The following is a 21797-nucleotide window of genomic DNA, read 5'->3' on the forward strand; positions in this document are numbered from 1 at the left end:
TAAAAATAACTGAAAAATTTTTATTTTTATTATAATTATTTTAATCAAAAGAATAATTTTAAGTTTAGTCAAACTAATAAAAACCACTTTCAGTAATAAAAACTCAGTTTGAGATGGTTTTTACATTCTAATAAGAGAAAGCACCAATGCTAATCAAAACTATCAAATACTATCAAATGATGCATCAATACTAGTCAATATTAGCCAATACTATCAAATGTCAATATTAGTCAATACTATCAATGTCAATATTAGTCATAATTAATAAATAAGTCATAATCAATAAATAAGTCAGTAAATATCAATATTAGCCAATACTATCAAATGATAAATCGCTAAAAAGGGCAGAAAAAAACCTTTATGAAACAGCATATGTTTGCTTATCGGATTTAAAATAAAAGTTTTATGAAGCATAATTGATTGCAAAAAAGCAACAAATTTGTTAAACTATTTTTACTCAACTCTGTAAATTAAGCTGAAATGCGCAATAAATTTGTTAGATTGATTTTTTCTTCAAGAATATCAAACAGCAAATAATTCAGATATAAAATTATGTTAAAATATGTCGATAGAAAATATGTCCGACTCATTTTATGTCAGCAGAAAATAGTTCAGACATAAAATTATATGTAAATATGTCGATAGAAATATGTCTGACATATTTTATGTCTGCAGAAAATAATTCAGAAATAAAATTATGTCAAATATGTCGATAGAAAATATGTCTGACATACTTTATGTCAGCAGAAAATATTTCAGACCTAAAATTATATCAAAATATGTCGATAGAAAATATGTGGGACATATTTGCTAACGACATATTTTGAAATATGTTGATAGAAAATATGTCCCACATATTTTCTATCGACATATCCGGCAGAAAATATGTCTAAAAATATGTCGACAGATCTGCCAGACATATTATGTCGTAACAACCCTGATAGCGCAATAACGGTATCAATTTATCTCTTGATAATTATCTATTTAGTATGCAGAAAAATGTTCCACCTCTTCTTATGCAAAAAAAAACAATACATTTTTCAAATCAGACAAAATCAAATAAATTACCGCAAACAGTATTTTATATATTATAATTCGTTTCAAAGAAGAATTACAATATTCTTTGAATATAAATATATCATTAAAAATCTTTTTACTATTTCATTGAGATGTATTCAACAACGGTAACTCCTAACTTCTCACCGCAATAGAGAACTTTCTCAATACATTCGTACGTTTGTTATGATATAACACCTAGCCGGATAACACCTCGAATCATGATTTATCTTAATGTTCACGACAGTTCTTGCCTACAATCTGTGTTCTCTCATCTTGCAAGTTTTATATTTTCGCTTTAACAAACAATACATTATTATTTAACGTTAAAGAAACATATCTGTCAGGCACATTTGGATTCTTTGAAGAATTTATGACATAAAAGTTTTGACCAGCTTTTTTTTTGTTGCACAAGTGAAAAATAACAGAAGAAATTATGAGACTAAATTCTGAGGAAAATTAATGGTCTTTTTGTTCACTTTTTTACTTTTCAATTCGGTTTTTTACTTTTTCTTTTTTTTCAATTTCTATTTTGGTAATATTAACAAATATTACGTTTGAAACTACCTTTAGTACACATAAAATAATTAACACAATAGCAATTGTCATCTTCTTACTATAATCTTCTCGACTTTTAATTTAATGTCTCTTTTAATGAATGCTTTTAGGCTCTTTTTATAGGCTCATTTTCAAACGAATCGTTTTTTTCTTAGTATGTTAGATTATTTTGATTTTAAATTAACATAGTCAGTTAGGACTGATTTTGATTTAAAATAAAATTGTCAATTTTTCTGCTAGTTAATTAAAAGAAAAGACTTTAGTTTGAGGCACCACTTGATTTACTAGTTGGGACAAAAAATTTCTCAAAAATAATACTTGTTTTTGCTAAGGTAATGAATATATATATATTTTTAATTCTTTATTTTATGTACAATTATAATTTATAATTAGATTTAATTAGCTAAAACGAAACGGCTATAAATTGTTTGAAATCTCCTTTTTCGAACTTTTTGCATTGTAAGAAAAAAGGTCAGAAAATAAAAAAAGATTTTCAACTCGTTTTTTATTTTTGTCAACCTATTGGAATGAGTGGCTCAAAAAAGCGAAAAGGTAACTGCAATTGCAAACCTTTAAAAGAGAGCAAAGTTATACATGGACTTTGTTCTAATGTAAATAAAAGTATTGCTCTTATTTATATATAACAAAACGCCGTTTATAGAGTTGTGATACCGGATCATATTAAATTGTTTTACGTTGTTACCGTATGACGAAAAAACAACGATTTAACATGATACCAAATCATGTTAAATCGTTATTTTTCCGACATCGATGTGCAAAATAAAAAAAAAGATATACAAAAACATGTTTCTCTTTTATTTAATACTTTTACATGGGATATGTTTTTATAATGTCCTTTAATCTAGATGATCTGCTACAAAAGTGATAACAATATTATTTTAAAAAATTTATAAAAACAGACTCTGCGTTGTCTACAAGAAACCTGATCCTCGTGGGATGAAATGCTAAAACTAGATAATACCCAGGGAACAGAAGAATCCCTTAGGAACTTGTGGTTTTTAGTAATTAAAATTTTTAAATCTATTAATGGCTTAAACACAGAGATTATGTCAGATTTTTTTTATTCAAAAATCCTCCCCTATAGACTTCGCTGATCTATCATAATTTAAAATCATTATGATTAGTATTTACAGTAATTTCAACGAAGCCAAATACCAAACTTACTTTTTAACTAGTTTACTAAGTTCAATATTATTATTTACTAAAAAAATTATTACTATTCTTTAAACAAATATTTGACCCAGTGGGCACGGTACGTTTTTAAAACTTTTTCAAAACGTTTTTTAGACGTTTTTATAAGGTTTAAACCTAACAAAAACGTCCAAAGAACGTTTTAAAAACGTAGTGTGCCCACTGGGGGTCTTCATAACACTTTAGTTGTTAAGTATATTAATTGCTATTCTTTTTCAATGGATATTGTTTTCAAGTCTTTTCGCCACCTAGATGTATATTTGCGAAATTTGATGTTTTGTGTTAATAGACTTTTGATCATATTTATATGTCAAACACCCCGCTGTTTAATGAGAAAAATGTGGCTGTGCCACCACGCACTACATTTTCGTACCATCATATTGCGCAAACAGCATTCCGACAAAGGCATGTTTTCTGGAATATTGCTTGCTATTTTTTTTAACAAATGTGCGTTTTAATGGTTCAGCATTTATGTTATCTCATTTCTTATTAAAATTTAAACATGTATTTTGATATTACAAACTTATTCAACAAATATTTACCTTGTGTAGCAACATGTACAACCAAAGAAAACAAAACAAATGATAGAATCTCTTTCTAAATGAAATGTAGTAAGGAAATTATAAATGTAAAAAAAGCATAAAATTTATCATCTTAAATTTACCATTAAATTCGTTAGCATTAGCATTACTTCGTTTTCAAAATAATATATCAAAGATAATAATAAAAAAGTTTTTTTATTTTCAATTTGAAAAAACTTATAATGAAATAAAGTTCCTTATGATTTCATTTTTTGTAAAGCTTTCGAGAAATGTCTTAAAGTTAATGTGACAATTTTATAGATCCTATTAGATTCCTGTAGCCCAGATATTTAAAATTTTTATAGGATGTATTTTTTACACAAAAAACCATACGTTCATCAGGTTGCAAAGCATTTTTATAAAACAATTTACGGTTAACAATTTAAAATTTAGATAAAAACATATGCTAATTAATCTTATTTTACAGTATTTTAATATTGAACTAAATGCTACTGTCGCCGTTACTCCTTTTTTTTTTTTTTACTCATTTGTGGGTGTTAGAGATTTGAATTCACGGCAGCCATCCAGAGCATGAAAAAGCCCACTATTTATTATGCTAGAAAGTAGGTTTTTGGGCTTTTTGGGTTTGTAAGGGTTTTTTGGGTTTTATTTCTAAATGCGAGATATCACTACAAAAATGAAAAAGTCAAATAATAATGACTGCATGACAATCATAATATGGAGATTTCCAGAAAATTCAATGAATATCATAATAAATTGTTTAAGATATTAAAATTTTAACAAAAAATGACAGTGTCATAATCATAGTTTTTAAGACTTAAATTGTAAAAACAAAAAACCCAAATAAAATAAACCCATAAAAAAGAAAATATTAGCGAGTGTATGCAAATATCTAGCTTATGTAAACTTTGAATTATATAATATTAAAACTTAAGTTAGCTTTTGCATTGCGGCAATATCTCTTTATGGTGGTACTTAAGTAAAAAAATAGCAAAAGTTGAAAATTTTAAAGTAAATGTCAATTAATCTATGTAGAAAACGCTTAAGTAATTTGTTTATTTAAAAATATTTAGATGATAACTAACTTTCCATTAAAAAAAAAGGCACTCTTAAACTTCAAACTCAAGATTACGTAACAACGCCCATACCAACCAATTTGGACTTACTGCAAGCCTCTAAATATATGTGTAGAAAAACATGGTTGATTTGCTTTAAAGTCGTTAAATTGTTTTACAGAAATATAAACTTCATGCAAAAAGTCATCAATTTAATAGGTGAGTAACATGAGATTTTAATTGTTTAAAAAGTTGAAAAGCTGTAAGTGAAATATTATTTGTTTATGTTTTTAATCATCGTTTGTTTGATTTAGTTACATAGTTTTAATGTATTTGTTTTATCTTTTTTATTCAAGTAAGGCTTTGTTATAGTTAACCTTACTGATTTTTATGTTGTTTTTTTTCTGTTTTTGTTCAAGTTATTTAATTATAGTGTTGGTAACCCTTCAGTTAAGCGGCCTAAAGTATTTTTACTTTTTCGCTTAAAAATGCGCTCTCTTCAGAGGAGGCATTTTTAAACATTAGGAATATTAAATGAAATAATAAAAGAAAAAAGATTGCTGCCCCATGCTAAACCCTTAGTCGATGTAGCAGCACTTACTTGTAGCATCAGGTTATAAGATAATCAATGTAGCAACATTTCCTTGTTGCAATAGGCTAAACAGTATATATAAAATAGTATATATAAAATAGTCGATGTAGCAGCAACCCCTTGTTGCAGAAGGCAATAACAAGATAGCCAATGTATGTACTGAAGCCAATAAATATTCCTTATCTTTATATTAAAGTCACTACTTTGAGCAAGTCTTCACTGGAAAGCGCAACAAGCAAAAAAATAAAACTGTTTTAGGCCGCTTAATTGTAGCTTTACCATAATGTTCAGTATTAAAGAACAACAATTTAAAAAAATGGAGCTTAGTTAAACCTTAATGTTATTATTTTTTTCTTTTTTCTTTATAGTTGTAAAAATAATGAACAATAAAAAAAGAGTAGAACTATGTTACAGAGAAAGTCAGGCCACTTAAGGCGTTTTCTAAAAAACACAAAAAACAAAAAGAATCAGCTTTGATTCCATTTTTTAACCCACCTATTTCTTCTTCTGGAAAGAAAATAAATCTATTATATTTATTACCAGGTACATTATTACTTTCAAAAATCACTGTTAAAGCCAGAACAATAAACATCATCTTTATTCACTGATGAGACTAGTTTGTTACCCTGTATAAATTCTTCAAACCCAGCTGTATATTATCCATTTTTTCTACTTTTTTCTACTGATACTTTTATGTAAATTATTAATTTAGTTGCAACATGCCTTGATTGTGACAAAAAGACTATTAGTCTAACATTTGACGTCTTGAAAAAACAAGGCTTGTCTATACAATTACTGTTACAAAGTTCTAGTTGCAGTTGGTGTATGACCTTGTTTTCTAAACCGGTATGACCTTGGAAAAGGTCATACCGGTTTAGAAAAACTCTGTGGATATTTAAATATACCACCTCCAATGAATATTACAGTGTTTAATAAATTACAGAAGAATATATGTAACTCGCATTTTGATGTTGCAACATGTTCAATAAACAATGTCTCTACTGAGTTGAGAGAATCCACATTCGCAACTGACAAAGATAAAAATGAAATTTTGAATGAAAAAGAATCATGCTTTGATGAGTATGAAGAGTGTATTACAACCCATAAATGCAACTTAAATCGTAGTGGTTTTAGAGGGCTTAGGTACAGTTTCAGGATTTTATGCAAATGAGTTCTGTGTTTCAAATAACAACCAAAGAGAATGTCGATGGAAAGGAAATCGGTTAATATTGTTAAACAACAAAGAAAGCTTATTCGAGGAGTTTTTAATGGTTTCATAAATAATAATGAATAAGAAAAAGAAATGAAGTATGGTTATGTTTATATTAAAAAGATTTTTTTCATTATTGTTAATTATGATCAATAATGGAAACCTTTTTTTATTATCACTTAAATTGCATTTACCTCAAAATTGAAAATTTTGGACGGTGCTTCATATAAAATTTGATTGGTTTGAACTTTGCGCTAGAAATTCTATAAAATGGTTACTTTTTTAAGATACAGGTTTAGAACCAACATTTTAAAAAAAATATTTTTTGGTCTGCTACAGTTTACTTTGGTTTTGACTACAGGTGGTTTTTCTAAATTTTACGCACCGCATAAAATTTAGAAAAACCATAAGTGACCATTTTGAGACTTTTGGACCCAAAGAGGGTTTTTCTGTGTTTTGTTATTTTTTTTAATTTTTTAATGGCTTAGTTACCTGTAAATAAAATTAAAATTTAAATAGTAAGAAAGAAATAATTAGGGTTTTTTACCCAAGTACCACCTTAATTTTAATTTATAGCAATTATTTGCCGTTTAAAAAGTTATTATTTTTTACTTAATTAATAATGTTCAAAATTATTAGAAAAAAAATTTATTAAAAGTTAAATTAAGTTTCTTAAAAGTTAAATTAAGTTTCTTAAGAGTTAAGAAAGTTCTTAAGAGTTAAGAAAGTTCTTAAGAATAAAAAAATTAAAAAATTTGAACTGAATTTTCTCAAATTACAGGCCTACTTCTGTCTTATATTGTTTTTCTAAATTGCTTGAACGTATAATGTACAATAAACTGTACATTTATTTAATTAAAAATTATATGTTGGACGGTAAGCAATTTGGTTAAAAAAAGCAAAAACATTCGACTATTCACGCAATAGTAGAATTAGTTAACGATTTACCTAATGTGTTTAAAGAAGACTGTTTCACATTAGGAGTTTTCATCGATTTTTCTAAAGCTTTTGACACCGTAAATCATTCTAATTAAAAAAATAGAACATTACGGAATAAAAGATTCAAACTTACACTAGTTTGAAAACTACTTTTCTAACAGAAAACAATACGTACAATGTGATAATATAGAAACAACCAAAAATGCTTGTGGAGCTCCACAATGTTCAATATTAGGACCTTTACTTTTCTAATTATACATTAATGATTTATTTTCAACATCAAATTTAACAGATTTTATTTTATTTGCAGATGACTCTAATCTTTTTTATTCTCATGAAAATATTGAAAAGTCAATGAAGAACTAATTAAAGTAAATGAATGGTTTATATGCAACAAACTGTTTTTGAATGCTCCAAAAAACGAATTTTTTTCTTTTTCCACAAACCAAGCAAATTAAAAGAAATACCTCTTATTTTACCCAATTTCCATATTAATAAAACTGACATAAAAAGGCAAACGGTGAGAGATTTTTGGTGAAAGTCTATCATGGAAACAACATATAAACTCCATTGAAAAAAAAATCTCAAAAAACATTAACATGATCTATAGAACAAAGACATTTTTAAATTTTAGGTCTTTGAAAAATTTATATTTTTCTTGTATTCATAGTTATTTAACGGAAATATCGAATGGGTTCGATGAAATAAACATTGACGTACCATTCAATTGTCCTCCGTCGTCAAAGTTTATTATGAGTGGTCATAATCAAAGACTTGCACAGTCAAAGAGTACTCAATTGCATGCCAAGAGAGAAATTTTTCATGAATTGTGTTGTTTTGCAATGGAATTGTTTTGTAATTGACGCAATTTCTGGGAACATGATCAAAAATTGACTAGATAAACATTTAAATCAGTTAAAAGAAAATTTTAAAAGATAACTGAAAATAAACTCGCTTCACATATGTTTCCAGTACTCTATAATGTTCTAAAAGTATGGTACTTGTGTCGCAGATGTGCACAAGTAGCTTAAGACTGTTAGTATAGAGGTGCCTGATGTAGCACATCTTCGTGGGTAATTTAAAAATAGCGTACATTTAAAAGTTTTCAAAAGTCTATAAATTGATCACAAATTGTAGTAAATATTCTAAATTATTGATCACTAAAAATAAGCTAAACTAAACTATAACGGTAACGTAACGGTTACTGAAAAACTTAACGTTACGTTTACCGTTATGTTAGTAAAAAAAAAATACGTTTTGAGCGTATGTTTCCCTAAAACTGTTTTTTACGTGTTTTTTTTTTCTACGAAAGTCGTCATGTTTTTCCAGTTATGTTACCTGTTATGTTAGTTTAATTACGTAATAATATGACATCATAGAAATATTTGAAAGAAAGCAAGATTTTTTGCAAATTGTGTTAAATGTCTAAGATATATTTCTATAGGCAATAAGGGGTCGTCCATAAGTTACGTCACGCAATATTTGATAATTTTTGACCGGCCACCCCTTCCCTCCTCCTTCTTTCTTTGTAACGAATTGTAACATTTATTAACCCCACCCCTAAACATTACGCAACAATTTTTTAACCCCCTATCCCATCCAAAAAAAATTTTTAATCGAATATAAGTATGATAATGTTTTTAATTTTCTTTGCTTCTTTGGTTTAATCAATTAATTCTTTTTAGTCTGTTTAAGGTTTGTTTTTTTCACCCCAATAGTTCTGCGTACAATTATATAAACTAACATTGCTGTCGTAAACATTATCCCAACTTTAAATAGCTATTCTTCCGATATATATGCTAAAACATTATTTTATAAATATAATTCTCTCACAAATAGCAATGTTAGCGTGGCTTTTTTTTTAGTGAGTGCAAAATGGTTGTTTTTTTTTTGTTACTGCACACTTTTGTGCACCAACTAACTAAAGTTCTACGCTTCCCAGACAGCATGTTTATATTAGCCTAACATAAGTTTTAATATTTGCAAATTTTTTCGTTGGGCCAACATTTAGCCAATGTTTTTTTCCGGCGTAATATTTCAAATCTCTAAATCGGTTTTTTCGAAAATATTGTACTATGTTGGTCCAACATTTGGCCAATGTAGAATTGCGGCACCCCTCCCCATCCCCGCCATGCCTAAAATTTTTTTTTGAATAATTTTTATTTCAATATTTTTAAAAAGATTGTAACTGAAGAAAAAATTTACAGCAGATGAGAATCCAAAACAAATTTTAATAAGCGTATTAGTCTATATTATTCAATACGTTGCTGCATTTTAATCTCTGGTACATTCTCCTTAACAGCTGAAAATAGCAGTACATTTTAAGTTGATACAAACACATTTACAGCGGCGTGTTATAAAACCTGTCTTGCATCCGCACTGAATTAAGTTAGGATAGCATTTATCAGCTTCAGGAAGCGTTATCCATATTGAATGCCTATCACTTCCTTCGAGCTTCCAACCCCAGTCACTGGAGTTATATAAAGTTAGCGATACTATCATTTTTTGACTCTAAATATACGCCTGATATGTTGCATACTTCAATGTACGAGAGCTTGAAGAAAAAAGCATGCTCTCCGACATGGCTATTATAACTTTTGACTCGGGTAGTTGAATTGAAACTGCTTTTTCAGATAAAAACTGAAAAAGCTCTGTTTTTTTGTGATCATTTCTCAGAAATTCTTGCAATTTATGTCGAATAGACGCGGGAAGCCCAACACGTACTCTGACTCCTTTTTCTCGCTTTGCACGTGTAGCAGATTTCAAGCTTTGAGCGTTTTAGGTGTCCCAGACAAGATATAACCGTTGCATTGTAGCAATTTGTGAACGGAGATAAGGCCAAGAAATGTCGGTCTCATAAGTTGCAAATGTCTTAGCAGTACCAGGCTTTAATAACTGAACAATTGCAGCTCCATCAAGAGCCATCATACCAAATGTAGGCGAAGAAGGATCAGTGTTTAGTTTAGTGTTGCTTGGGGTGATTTCTTTCTAAGCACTTAGTTAAATCAGACTTGGTTTCAAGTGGAAGAGTCCCAAATTCAGAGATTCAAGAGGGATATGAATGATTTTCATGCTCAAAAAATGTTTCCAAACTCCTGTCTCTCGTTTGATAACAATGTATAATCTGGAAAATAAATCACAGTCGCTTTGCGTTGATTTCAAGTATTTGTAACATTAAGCACGATTGCTGAATGCTGAGTTGGTAATGAGCACAGATTGTTGCATTTTAGGGGCGCATATACACTTGCAGTTATTTTAACAAAACGATCTTGAACTAATTCTGTGTACTGAGTTCGGCCTACATTACGAATCAATGTAATAATGGCTGCAGTACAGTTCATAATATGTCTACTATGTAATACCACACTTTCATCTTGAAATGGGTTGCTCATATCAACTAATGTATCAACAAGAGCATTTACATCATGTTTGAAGGTTGTCTGAATATTTTCCTGTTGATCATAATTTTTATAATCTGCATTGGCTCCACACATACCAAATTGAAATTCTTCTGCAAGCCTGGATACTTCCGGTCCAGCTATCATCCAACAATTTAATGCATGATCGTCTTGTGTTAAGCCAATAGCATCACCATCAGCTTTAAATGCAGCGTTTCTCTGTGTATGGCTTTGATCAATAGCCATAACTGAAAACTTTTTTATAATTTTTTTAACTGTAAATTTGCCCCCATTAAATGCAGCTAACGTTGATGGACTACTCTGCAAAAGAAAAACCATGTCTCGAATGCGCACAACTAACCATCGAGCATAATGAGTTCGATAAAGTGAAAAAAACAATGGCACCAGTTTTGTCGAGCCATTTAAGTATATATCAAAGTTTGTAGTACGCAAAGACGTGATAATTGTAAGCAGAATGAGCTGCATTTCTTTGACTGTACTCCAATAAGCACACTGTAGATGAACCATTTACTTTACGCACCAGCAAGAAAAGGCAACGGTTGAAAGTCATCATCGAGCAAACTACTATGCGAATTGCATGCCTGGCACTGTAGTATATGAATAAGGGTGTCCCCAAAACAAATTTTGGGTTCGAAATATATCCTGGTTATATGCATAAAAATAGGCAGTTTTACCAAATTTAAGGGTTTGTAGACCCTTAAAAGTGTTAGGTGTAAAAACTGAAAAACAGGCATTATTGAATATTTTATATGGTTTTTCACCTTAATGATACATTTCTACCTCTTTCTCATTTATTTACTTTGAATTTATAAATAAGCAAGTATTTTATTACCATATAGCATAGATAAAACATATTATCAAAAGCTTTATAGTAATTAAGTATAAGTTTTTTGTATATATATATATATATATATTTATATGGAAATAAACAATAAACGATACAGAAGAACTAGCTTTAAAAAAAGAAAATTCAATGATGAGGAAAAAAAAAAATTAAAAACGTGGTAGAAAACCCAAAGAAGGCCATTGTATCTTTTGATCAGATCAATTTAGAGCTTCCCAAATACTAGTTACCAACAAATGGTGACATTTTAAGAAGAAATTGTGAAACTATTTCCTCAAAGCAATTAAAATATAAGTCAACAAAATCAAGTGTTAATTGCTCCATGCAGAAAGGAGGGTATTAACTAATATCTCAACTCCCCGGTGCAAAATGTGAGGCAAGTATTAAAGATTATCTTATTAGGGATGTAGTAAATATCTGGTCCAGAGTGGGATTTCAAAAAGACTTCTTGATGAAAGTTGGACCATTAAAGATAAGAGTGAAAAGGTCAACAAAAAATTGGGAAAGCAAATAGATCTCAAAAAGCAAGAATTTCTTATTTGTTTCTTATTTTACAATAAATATATTTTTCAATTTTAGCATCTTTTAAAGGTATAAATGTGTTAATTATGTCTTTGTTGTTTGTTTTTACTTTTTACTATATTAGATTGAACTTCTCTTCAAAAAAAACTCTTTCGATTCTGGAAACCAACTATAAAAAAACTTCAAATAAACTTTTTGACATGCTGCAAAAATAACTTGAAAATCAAAACAGACCGCATTCGAACTCCTGATGCCATTAAAGAGCCATTAAAACATTATTTGTCAGATCAGGTTATCCTGCCATTCCTACTCCTGCCATTCCTTATCCTGCCTATCCATTCCTACTCCTGCCTTTATCCTGCCTCCTTACTCCTGCCTTTTTACTCCTTATCCTGCCTCCTTACTCCTGCCTCCTTAATCCTGCCTCCTTACTCCTGCCTCCTTACTCCTGCCTCCTTACTCCTGCCTTTATCCTGCCTTATCCTGCCTATCCATTCCTACTCCTGCCATTCCTTATCCTGCCTTATCCATTCCTACTCCTGCCATTCCTTATCCTGCCATTCCAACTCCTGATGCCATTAAAGATGCCATTAAAACATTATTTGTCAGATCAGGTTATCCTGCTACTGGTATCATGTAACCCAGTACAATCTGCTTCATGTCCTGCTGCCTTGTAGGATACGCCTTTTTAGGCAAAGGCTAGGAGATGCCAACTCCGATTTAAAACACCCCCTGCCTTGGGGCTCTTGGTTGAGTAAAGGCTAGAGATGGTGTCTCGATAAAAATACTCATCTTGAGCAGATGTTAAATGCACCCAGCTACTGTCTTGTAGAAGGCCTCCTAGGCAAAGACTTAAGGGGTAAACAGATTCTATCTGTTGACCAGCCTCGCACCCCTTCTTCATCTATTAGGCTGGCGCAGATGTATTTTTAATACATTGTTTCCAGTTTAGGATGTTGAATGCTGGATCTTCTTGACTCAATGCATGGGTTTGCTTGTGTCACTGTTTTTATGACTAGGCAACTCATTCTATTATCTCCTTATGAGGGTACAGCTCTAAAACTCAGTTTTATGGTTCTGAGGCCGGCTGGTAGTCAGGTTTCCCGAACTCTGTGGTAGCTCTCAGAGAGGCTGAATCCATCAACAGCTGAAAAATATCAAAGTATTAACAGTGCCATGTTGCGCATGGATGGTGTCCCTGTTTGTACTTCTGGTGTGCATTGCGGAGGCCACATTTGGAGCCCTTTGTTACGGCTTAGGGTTTATTAGTAGTAATGAGGCAATTGCTTGGGCTATTAAACAGTGTTCTGAGTACTATCTATGCTTTGAGTCAAGTTCTTCAATCTAATTTAAAAATGAATAAAGTACCAAAAACTATAAAACACAAAAAACCATCATCATCACCAAGTTCAATAAACCTATCATTCACTAATATTCGTGGTCTTCGAAGTAACTTTTCTTCTGTTGAGTCTTATCTCTTGCAAAGTTCACCAGACCTACTTGCTCTTTGTGAGACTAATTTGAGTTCGGCTGTCTCATCTTGTGATCTTAGTGTTGATGGTTATCTTCCTCTAATTCGTAAAGACTCCAATAGTCACATGCTTGGCCTGGGCATTTACATTCGTAAGAATTCACCTGTTTGTCGTGAAACTAGGTTTGAATCCACAGACTATTCTTTCATGTGCTTTCGTTTAGCACCACTTCACTCTATTGCCTTTCTCTTTGTTCTATATCGATCTCGTTCATCTCAAGACTGTACTCTTTTTGATGTTATTTCTGATCATATTGACCAAGCCCTCTCTCTTTATCCATCAGCTAATATAGTTGTTGTCGGTGACTTTAATGCTCACCACTCTGAATGGCTTGGCTCTAGTGTCAGTGACTCTGCAGGCATTAAAGCCCACAACTTTTGCCTTTCTCAATCCCTAACTCAAATAGTCAACTTTCCAACTCGCTTTCCTGACAACCCTAATCATTTACCTTCTCTACTCGACTTATGTCTTGTTTCTGATCCTAGTCAGTGCTCAGTTTCTCCACATTCACCCTTAGGTGCTTCTGATCACAGTTTGATCTCTTTAAAACTAATATCTCATTCTTCTTCATCACCTGAATACCCCTACTATCGAACCTCTTACAACTACAGTAAAGCTGACTGGGATTCTTTCCGTGATTTTCTTCGTGATGGCCCTTGGGTAGAAATCTTTCAACTTCCTGTCGACAAATGTGCTTCTTATATAACTTCGTGGATTCAGGCTGGCATGGAATCTTTTATTCCCTCTCGACGATTCCAGGTCAAGCCTCACTCTCCTCCATGGTTTTCCTCGCACTGTGCTGCTGCGATTGCCAATCGAAACCGTTACTTCCATATTTATCAGCAAAACAATTCTCCAGAAAACAGAAGTCTGTTTATAACTGCTAGAAACAACTGTAAAAAGGTTTTGTCTAACGCCAAAACCCGCTATTCTCAGGTCATGAAATCTCGTATCTCATCTCAAAAATTAGGGTCTCGTGACTTCTGGAGAATCTTTAATAATATCAATAATAAGGGCAAATCTATAATTCCACCTCTCTTGTATGGTTCAGACTTTGTCACCTCACCTAAAGACAAAGCCGAACTGTTTGCTAAAAACTTTTCATCAATATCATCTCTTGATTCCACTAATTGCGTTCTACCTGATATTGCCAACAAACAGGTTGATTCATTGCTTGACATTCATATCACTTCAGCATCTGTATCTAAAGTGATTTCCTGTCTAGACTCTTCTACAGCTTGTGGCCCAGACAACATACCTGTTATTGTCTTGCAGAAGTGTTCTCCAGAGCTGTCGTCTATACTCTCAAAACTATTCAACAAGTGCTTATCAGAGTCTTGTTTTCCAGCCTGCTGGAAAGCCGCATCTGTTATCCCTATCTTCAAAAATTCTGGGGAGCGATCTGATTCGTCTAACTACCGTCCCATAAGTCTTCTTCCTATCATAAGCAAGGTTTTTGAATCATTAATTAAGAAACACTTAATTTCTCATCTTGAATCTAATAACTTACTTTCTGACCATCAATATGGATTTCGATCTTCTCGTTCTACAGCTGATTTGCTAACAGTAATAACTGACAGGTTTTATCGTGCATTAGATGAAGGTGGAGAGGTTAAGGCCATCGCTCTTGACATTTCAAAAGCGTTTGATAAAGTTTGGCATGCTGGTCTTCTCCATAAGCTTTCTTCTTATGGTGTATCCGGCAACATCTTTAAGATCATTGAATCCTTCCTTTCCAATCGTAGCATAAAAGTTGTCCTCGATGGACAACACTCTTCTTCTTATTCTGTAACTTCAGGGGTTCCTCAAGGTTCTATCCTTGGCCCTATACTCTTTTTAATTTACATTAACGATCTTCCAGATATTCTCACATCTAAGGTGGCATTGTTTGCTGATGATACTACCATTTATTCTTGTCGTGATAAGAAACCAACACCCTCTGATTGCCTGGAGGGGGCATTTGAGCTTGAAAAGGATCTCACTTCTGCTACAGCCTGGGGCTCACAGTGGCTGGTGAACTTTAATTCAGATAAAACTCAATTTTTTTCGGCCAATCGTTATCGCAATAATTTAGATCTTCCTATATTTATGAACGGTGATGTACTCGATGAGTCACCTACTCTTCATCTTCTAGGATTAACTCTTACTTCCAATCTTTCTTGGAAACCATATATCAAATCGGTTGCAAAATTAGCATCTGCTAAGGTTGCATCTCTTTATCGAGCTCGCCACTTTCTTACTCTGGATTCTATTCTCTACCTCTATAAATCTCAAATCCGGCCTTGTATGGAATACTGTTGCCATATCTGGGGCGGATCTTCTAATGATGCCCTTTCTCTTTTAGACAAGGTGCAAAAACGCATTGTAAACATAGTTGGACCTGCTCTTGCAGCCAACCTTCAACCATTATCACATCGTCGTAATGTTGCTTCTCTTTCTCTTTTCTACAAATACTATAATGGGCACTGCTCGAAAGAGCTAACGTCTCTTGTGCCATCTACTAAAATTCATTCTCGTGTTACTCGTCATTCAATTAAGTGTCATCCTTTTTCTGTGACTGTTCCTAATTGCTCCAAAAACGCTTATTCGTCTAGTTTTTTTCCTCGAACATCAGCTCTTTGGAATTCGCTTCCTTCATCTTGCTTTCCTGATTCATATAATTTGCAATCTTTTAAATCGTCCGTCAATCGTTATCTTGCTCTACAATCTTCATCTTTTCTCTTACAGTAACTTCCAACTTTAATTAGTGGCTGCTTGCAGCCTTGTTGGAAGCGAAGATGTTTAAAAAAAAAAAAAAAAAAAAAAAAAAAGAGGACATTGAAATTCTAATTGACCAAAAGTCTACCAGAAAAATGGGTTTAACTGAAGATATTTACATGATTTATCAGAAGAGAATTGAACGTAGAAATGAGTTAAATAAAAAACTTAAAATGTTCATAGAGGATAAAAATTTATTTGAAAATGATTTTGTCTCTGGTTTTGACACAGAATTAGTATATTTTGAGTCAAATTCATCTGATGATTCATTTTTTGATGTATCTAGTGAAGAAGATAAAAAGTCCTCTGTACCATTAACAAAAAAAAAAAAGTATCTGATGAGCTGCACCTCTCAATATTAGGGGAGGGATTAATAAAAGCTACAACTGAAGTTGCAGCAAGATTTCATGTTGCTCTCAGGCGTCATACAGCAATTCTTTCTTCAATTCTGAAGTATGTAGGGCATGATTTGGAAAATATTGTTTTGTCAAAATCAGGACCATACAGAAAAAGATTTTATACCATCAAAAGCATACGTAAAGAAATTAGAAATAGTTATAAAAATTTTTTGATCGGTAAGAAACTCTTGTTTCACTTTGAAAGTAAATTGTGCAATGGAAAAGATTGCAGTAAGTTGACAACCCCTGGGGATGATAATAGTAGTGATATTCTGCTTAAAGTGTTCTAGGCAAATTCATTTAAAGGCAAATACCAAGCAAAAGAAATAAAAAAGGTACTAGAAGATTTTGAAACTGAAAATAACATTTCTTTCTGGTTGTACTGACAAAACTGCTTCAAACACTGGTGAACATAATGAAGGAATTGAATTTTTAAGTAGGTATGTTGTCAGAAAGCACAATGTGGCTTTTATGTCGTTGACACATTTATGAGAGACACATCAGTCATTTAGTGCAAGCACTAACAGGAAAGACTAAGGGACCAAAGAAAAATGTTTTCTAATTTTAGAAAACATTGGCCTGAAAATTTTCAGGTATGCAATGAAGACATTAACTCATTAGACAGATTTAATTTCACTATTTTTAAAAACAATTCTTACTTGTATCATATTGCGCAAGAGGCTAAAGAATACTCAGGACACGCCATTATCCTGAAATTTTTTCCCAAGATAAGAACAGACTATATAAGATTATGTAAACTTGGTTCTTTCTTTTTAGGAAACGAAGTACCAAATTTCTACCTTCATCAACCCCTGCTTGTCCTGAGGCTAGATTTTGGCAATTGAGATATATTTATTGATGCTTCAACTAACTTGTAAAAAAACCTACATTTATGTCAGTGGAGGAGATAGAAGATGTCAACAAAATTGCACCTTTTGTAACAACATTTTATATTCCTCGGTTTCTTAAGGCATCTATAATAATCCAGGCACCATCTAATGATCTAAGAGCAATTAAAGTAGCTGAAAGTGTAGAGGAAGAGAACGAAATATTAGGTAAAAGTCTCAAAAATTCTCTTCTTAGACATATATGGTACTTGGCTGAAGCTGTTGTTATTGTATCATTAGCAGATCCAGGCGTAACTAATGAAGAGAAATTCTTAATGATACAGAAACTTATTAACTATCCATATCCTGAAGATATTTCTAATTTTGAAATAAAGAAACCAGAGATTAGAGTGGATATAATTATTAACAGGAACACTCATTTGCACGAGTTTGTTAGGAAAACCAGCTGGTACATTTTTTTCATACTTAATCTTAATATGCAAGATATATTGTTTTGGATTTCTGATGGAAAATTTGTCGATCTCCATCCCAGCTTTACGTTTTTTAAAGATTTTGTTTCAAATGTTCAGTGCACAAATGATTGATCTGAAAGAAATATTTGTCTTGTGCAAGATTTTCTAGCAGACAGTCATATTGAAAGTAAGAGACAAAACATCATGGTGGTTGCTAAAGAGAATAGAAAAAAGTGGTTAAAAGGATAAAAAAGAGAAATTTGAACAGCATAACTCCTTCTATAAATAATTTTTGATTAGATGTAATTTTTTTTTTTATTTACTTGTTAGAAGTTGATGTTTCAAATATGTTTCTTTTGTTTGATTTTTTTCTGTGTTTGATTGTGAAACCCTATCTACTAACATATTAACACAGTGTACAAAAAGTGATGTCGCTAGAATCTAAATTCTACTTATGTAGAGCTTTCTAATATTGCCAGCTATTTTTTTATAAGATCAATGACTAGTCTATAATAATTGATTGAACTATGAGATTAAAACAACGAATAATCATTAAAAATAATTAAAATCAAAAAACTCAATTTAAACCATGATTTTTATTCAATCAGTTTAAATCAAAACAACCCTGTATATATTTCGTCTTTCTGAGGCAGAGGGACATAATTTATGGTTTTATTAGTTTTAATTGATTTTATTGGATGTCGTTCGTATTTAGTTTGGGTATAACAGTTAGCAACTTTAAGTTTACACATTAACTTTAGTTACAACTTAAATATTAATGAATTGATTTGTAGATTTTTATAAACAATCATTGAACTTAGCAGAAGGCTAAACTTCATACATTTTCAGAACTTCAGAAGGCTAAACTTCAGGCATTTTCAGAACCTCAGAAAGCTAAATTTCAGACATTTATAGAACTTCAGAAGACTAAACATGAGACATTTTTAAAACTTCAGAAGGCTAAACTTTAGATCATTTCAGATCACCTTAGAATAAAGATTGAAAATTATATATCTTGGTGTAGATGATTCTTCAGATTATTCTAGTTATGATTTATCTTCAATTTCATATAACAATACAAAAAATATTAATAAACTTTGGGATTTACCTGTAACTCCAAATTCTTTGCAGAAGTTCAAAGTTTGCCTTTAGAAGTTGAATAAACAAAATTTATTTAATGGTAAGTTTTACTTCAAAAGTCTTTTTGTCTAATGATTAAAAATCATTATTCATAGCTTTAACTTTTACAATTTTTTAAAGACTTTTCATAAATTACGGTCAAAGAGTCAGAGTGTTAACAAGCATTTTATTGTACAATAATCAATATATCAAAACTTACACCAACTTTAAAATCCATTTGAAATCAACTTTTAGGAAAGAAAACATAATATTCATATGAGTTTAAAGTTTTTACAGTTGCCAATGGTTTATTATTATTAATTATACAAATGTTTCTTTAGATTTATCTAATAGGCCAAGGTAATAATATATTTTTATAAATGATGTTATTTTAAAAGTTGTATTATTAATATTCAGAATAAAAATATTGAAAAAAAAAACATTTACCAACATTGTAAAGACATTGTATTAATATTTATTTTATTGTTTCACAGTGCAGTTTGTATCTCAAACTTTAACGAGAGTTTTGTGACAGTGCCAGAAATTGAATACACACCAGAAAATCCATAATTCATCAAAATATTATGTATCCATTAGCAAGTATATATTTTTATCATTAAAAATTTGCTTCTCTATCTTTAATTTTATTTTCTTATTAGTGAATGTTGTAGATACTTTAATAGTTTTTAAATATTTATGTAATTTGTAGTATAGTTTCTTAAGAAAACTTGTTTCCAGATATTGTTTCTCCTTAAGATATGCAGGTATTATTCGGACGATTGGCAAGCATTGGAGAGCCACTTGGTGAACTACAAAACACATCAAATTCAATTTTAAGCATACTTAGAAAAAGTAACAAAGATATGCCGAACAATGGTTTGCCTGACAGAATTTTATTGCCACTAAAAGCAATAGAGAAATTAAGTAATCTAGAAAAAAAATTAAATAACAAGAAAGTACTTAAGCATATGGTAAATTTTTTTTTATGATCCGGCTATGCATTTCGTGTGATATCTTTATACACTTTATCAACTTTAAACAAAATACTTTTTGAAGGTTTTTTGTAAATGAGATTTTATATTAACTTAAGTCTAACCAAAAGTAACTAAAATTATTGCAAGGTTGTATATTTTTCCAGGTTAATTATTTAAGACAAATTGGAGTTAAAAGCGAAGCAGATTGTATATGTTATTTACTAGGAATAGTTTTTAAAAATGGCCTAGCTGTATAATTGAACTATGCAGGAAAAAGACAAAAAATCAGAATAGAAAAGTTGTTTATTGCATATGTTGCTATTAGTAAGTGGTTTAGAAAAGTTTTATTCAGCTTAAATTTTGCATTACGCAATTACTTTCAATTTGTTATGTTTCTTTGGTGCATAATTAAACAAACAACTAATTTTTTTTGCAGAAGCTGTGAAGTCAAATAAGCATAGATAATGCAGCCATTTGATAGAGATGGTGGAAGAAAGTATGATAGTTGTGGGCACCAAATATCATTAGCTAAACAGCAATAATAAGTAGCTCAACCATTATTGAAACTACTCCATAAACTTTATGATTTTTTTATTTAAAACGCAATGTGTTAGTTTTTGGTTTATGTTTGGTGATTGCAGTATGTATTTTTAACGGAGAAATTATGCAAATTATATAAATAAGTTTTTATACCTCAATTATGCATTTTTGTTTTTATTTCTCTATAAATTTCAATTTAGCAATATTAAACATTTATTTGTAACAACGATCTGTAGCATAAAACGTTGGGCCGATATACAACATTTTTTGTTAAAATTCAGTATATACCTAATTTATAATAACATTTGCCAAACGTTTTATACAGTTATTGTCCCAATGTTACATACAGTATTGGGCCAATGTTGTTTACAATGTTAGGCCAATGTTGTGTACAACGTTGGGCCAATGTTTTACACAACGTTGGGCCAATGTTGTACACGACCTAACCAATGATCAAATCTGCATTGGGCCAACATCGAATTTCAAAGTTGGACTAATGTATCATCATGCATTGGTCCAACGTTGGGCCTATGTAAGCTTGCTATCTTGGCTAGACCATATAAGATCAAAGCGCAGAACGCGCAGTGCACACAGACTGTTACAGCCGCAGGCCCAATGAGTTGCGCCTGAGGTTGTAACAGTCCATTAACAGGCTGTAGCACTCCGTTAACGGAGTTTACACATCGACTATGTAAGTTTTAGGCGTAGTTGATTTTACAATCAACATGTAGATACATTAACTGAGGGTTGCGGTTAGGTCAAAACTCTTTTAAATAAAAGAAAGTATTCTCTAGACTTACAACTAAAAAAATGTTGTGTCGCACAATTAGAGACCTTTCAATTCCCATTGTAACAAATCATCTAAAAATCGCTAACCCCTTTCCCCCTTAATGGTGACTTAATTTACGGACGACTCCTAAGAGCGCTCAAACAACTTTTATATTAACACTATTTATTGGTATAATTCACTATAATATACTTTAATAAATTATAATATATTATATGAAGATATTATGATTATTATATATATATACATTTTTTTCCCTATATTTGTTCATACAATATTATAAAAAAATATGCTGTTGATACAATAATATAAAAAAATTATTCCATGAAAAAAAGAAAATATGTATATACATTTATATAAACAGACAGGGGCTTTAAGAAAAATGAATGACTAGAGTCACCACAATCTTTTCACAGAGCCCCTATGTAAGCTTTAACAAGT

General features: G+C 31.1%; 1 protein-coding gene across 5 annotated transcripts in view; it reads right to left on the minus strand.

The window, feature by feature from the left end:
• Positions 1 to 21797, minus strand: part of LOC105849394 (fibrillin-1) — a 163410-nt gene that overhangs the window by 131767 nt on the left and 9846 nt on the right. For all 5 annotated transcript variants that reach the window (XM_065816662.1, XM_065816663.1, XM_065816657.1 and 2 more), the window contains exon 2: positions 3369 to 3423. In XM_065816662.1, coding sequence (XP_065672734.1) covers positions 3369 to 3423 — 55 coding nt within the window. The remainder of the gene's footprint in view (positions 1 to 3368; positions 3424 to 21797) is intronic.

This window comes from Hydra vulgaris, chromosome 13, assembly GCF_038396675.1.
Source record: "Hydra vulgaris chromosome 13, alternate assembly HydraT2T_AEP".
In the NCBI taxonomy this organism is placed as follows: Eukaryota; Metazoa; Cnidaria; class Hydrozoa; order Anthoathecata; family Hydridae; genus Hydra; species Hydra vulgaris.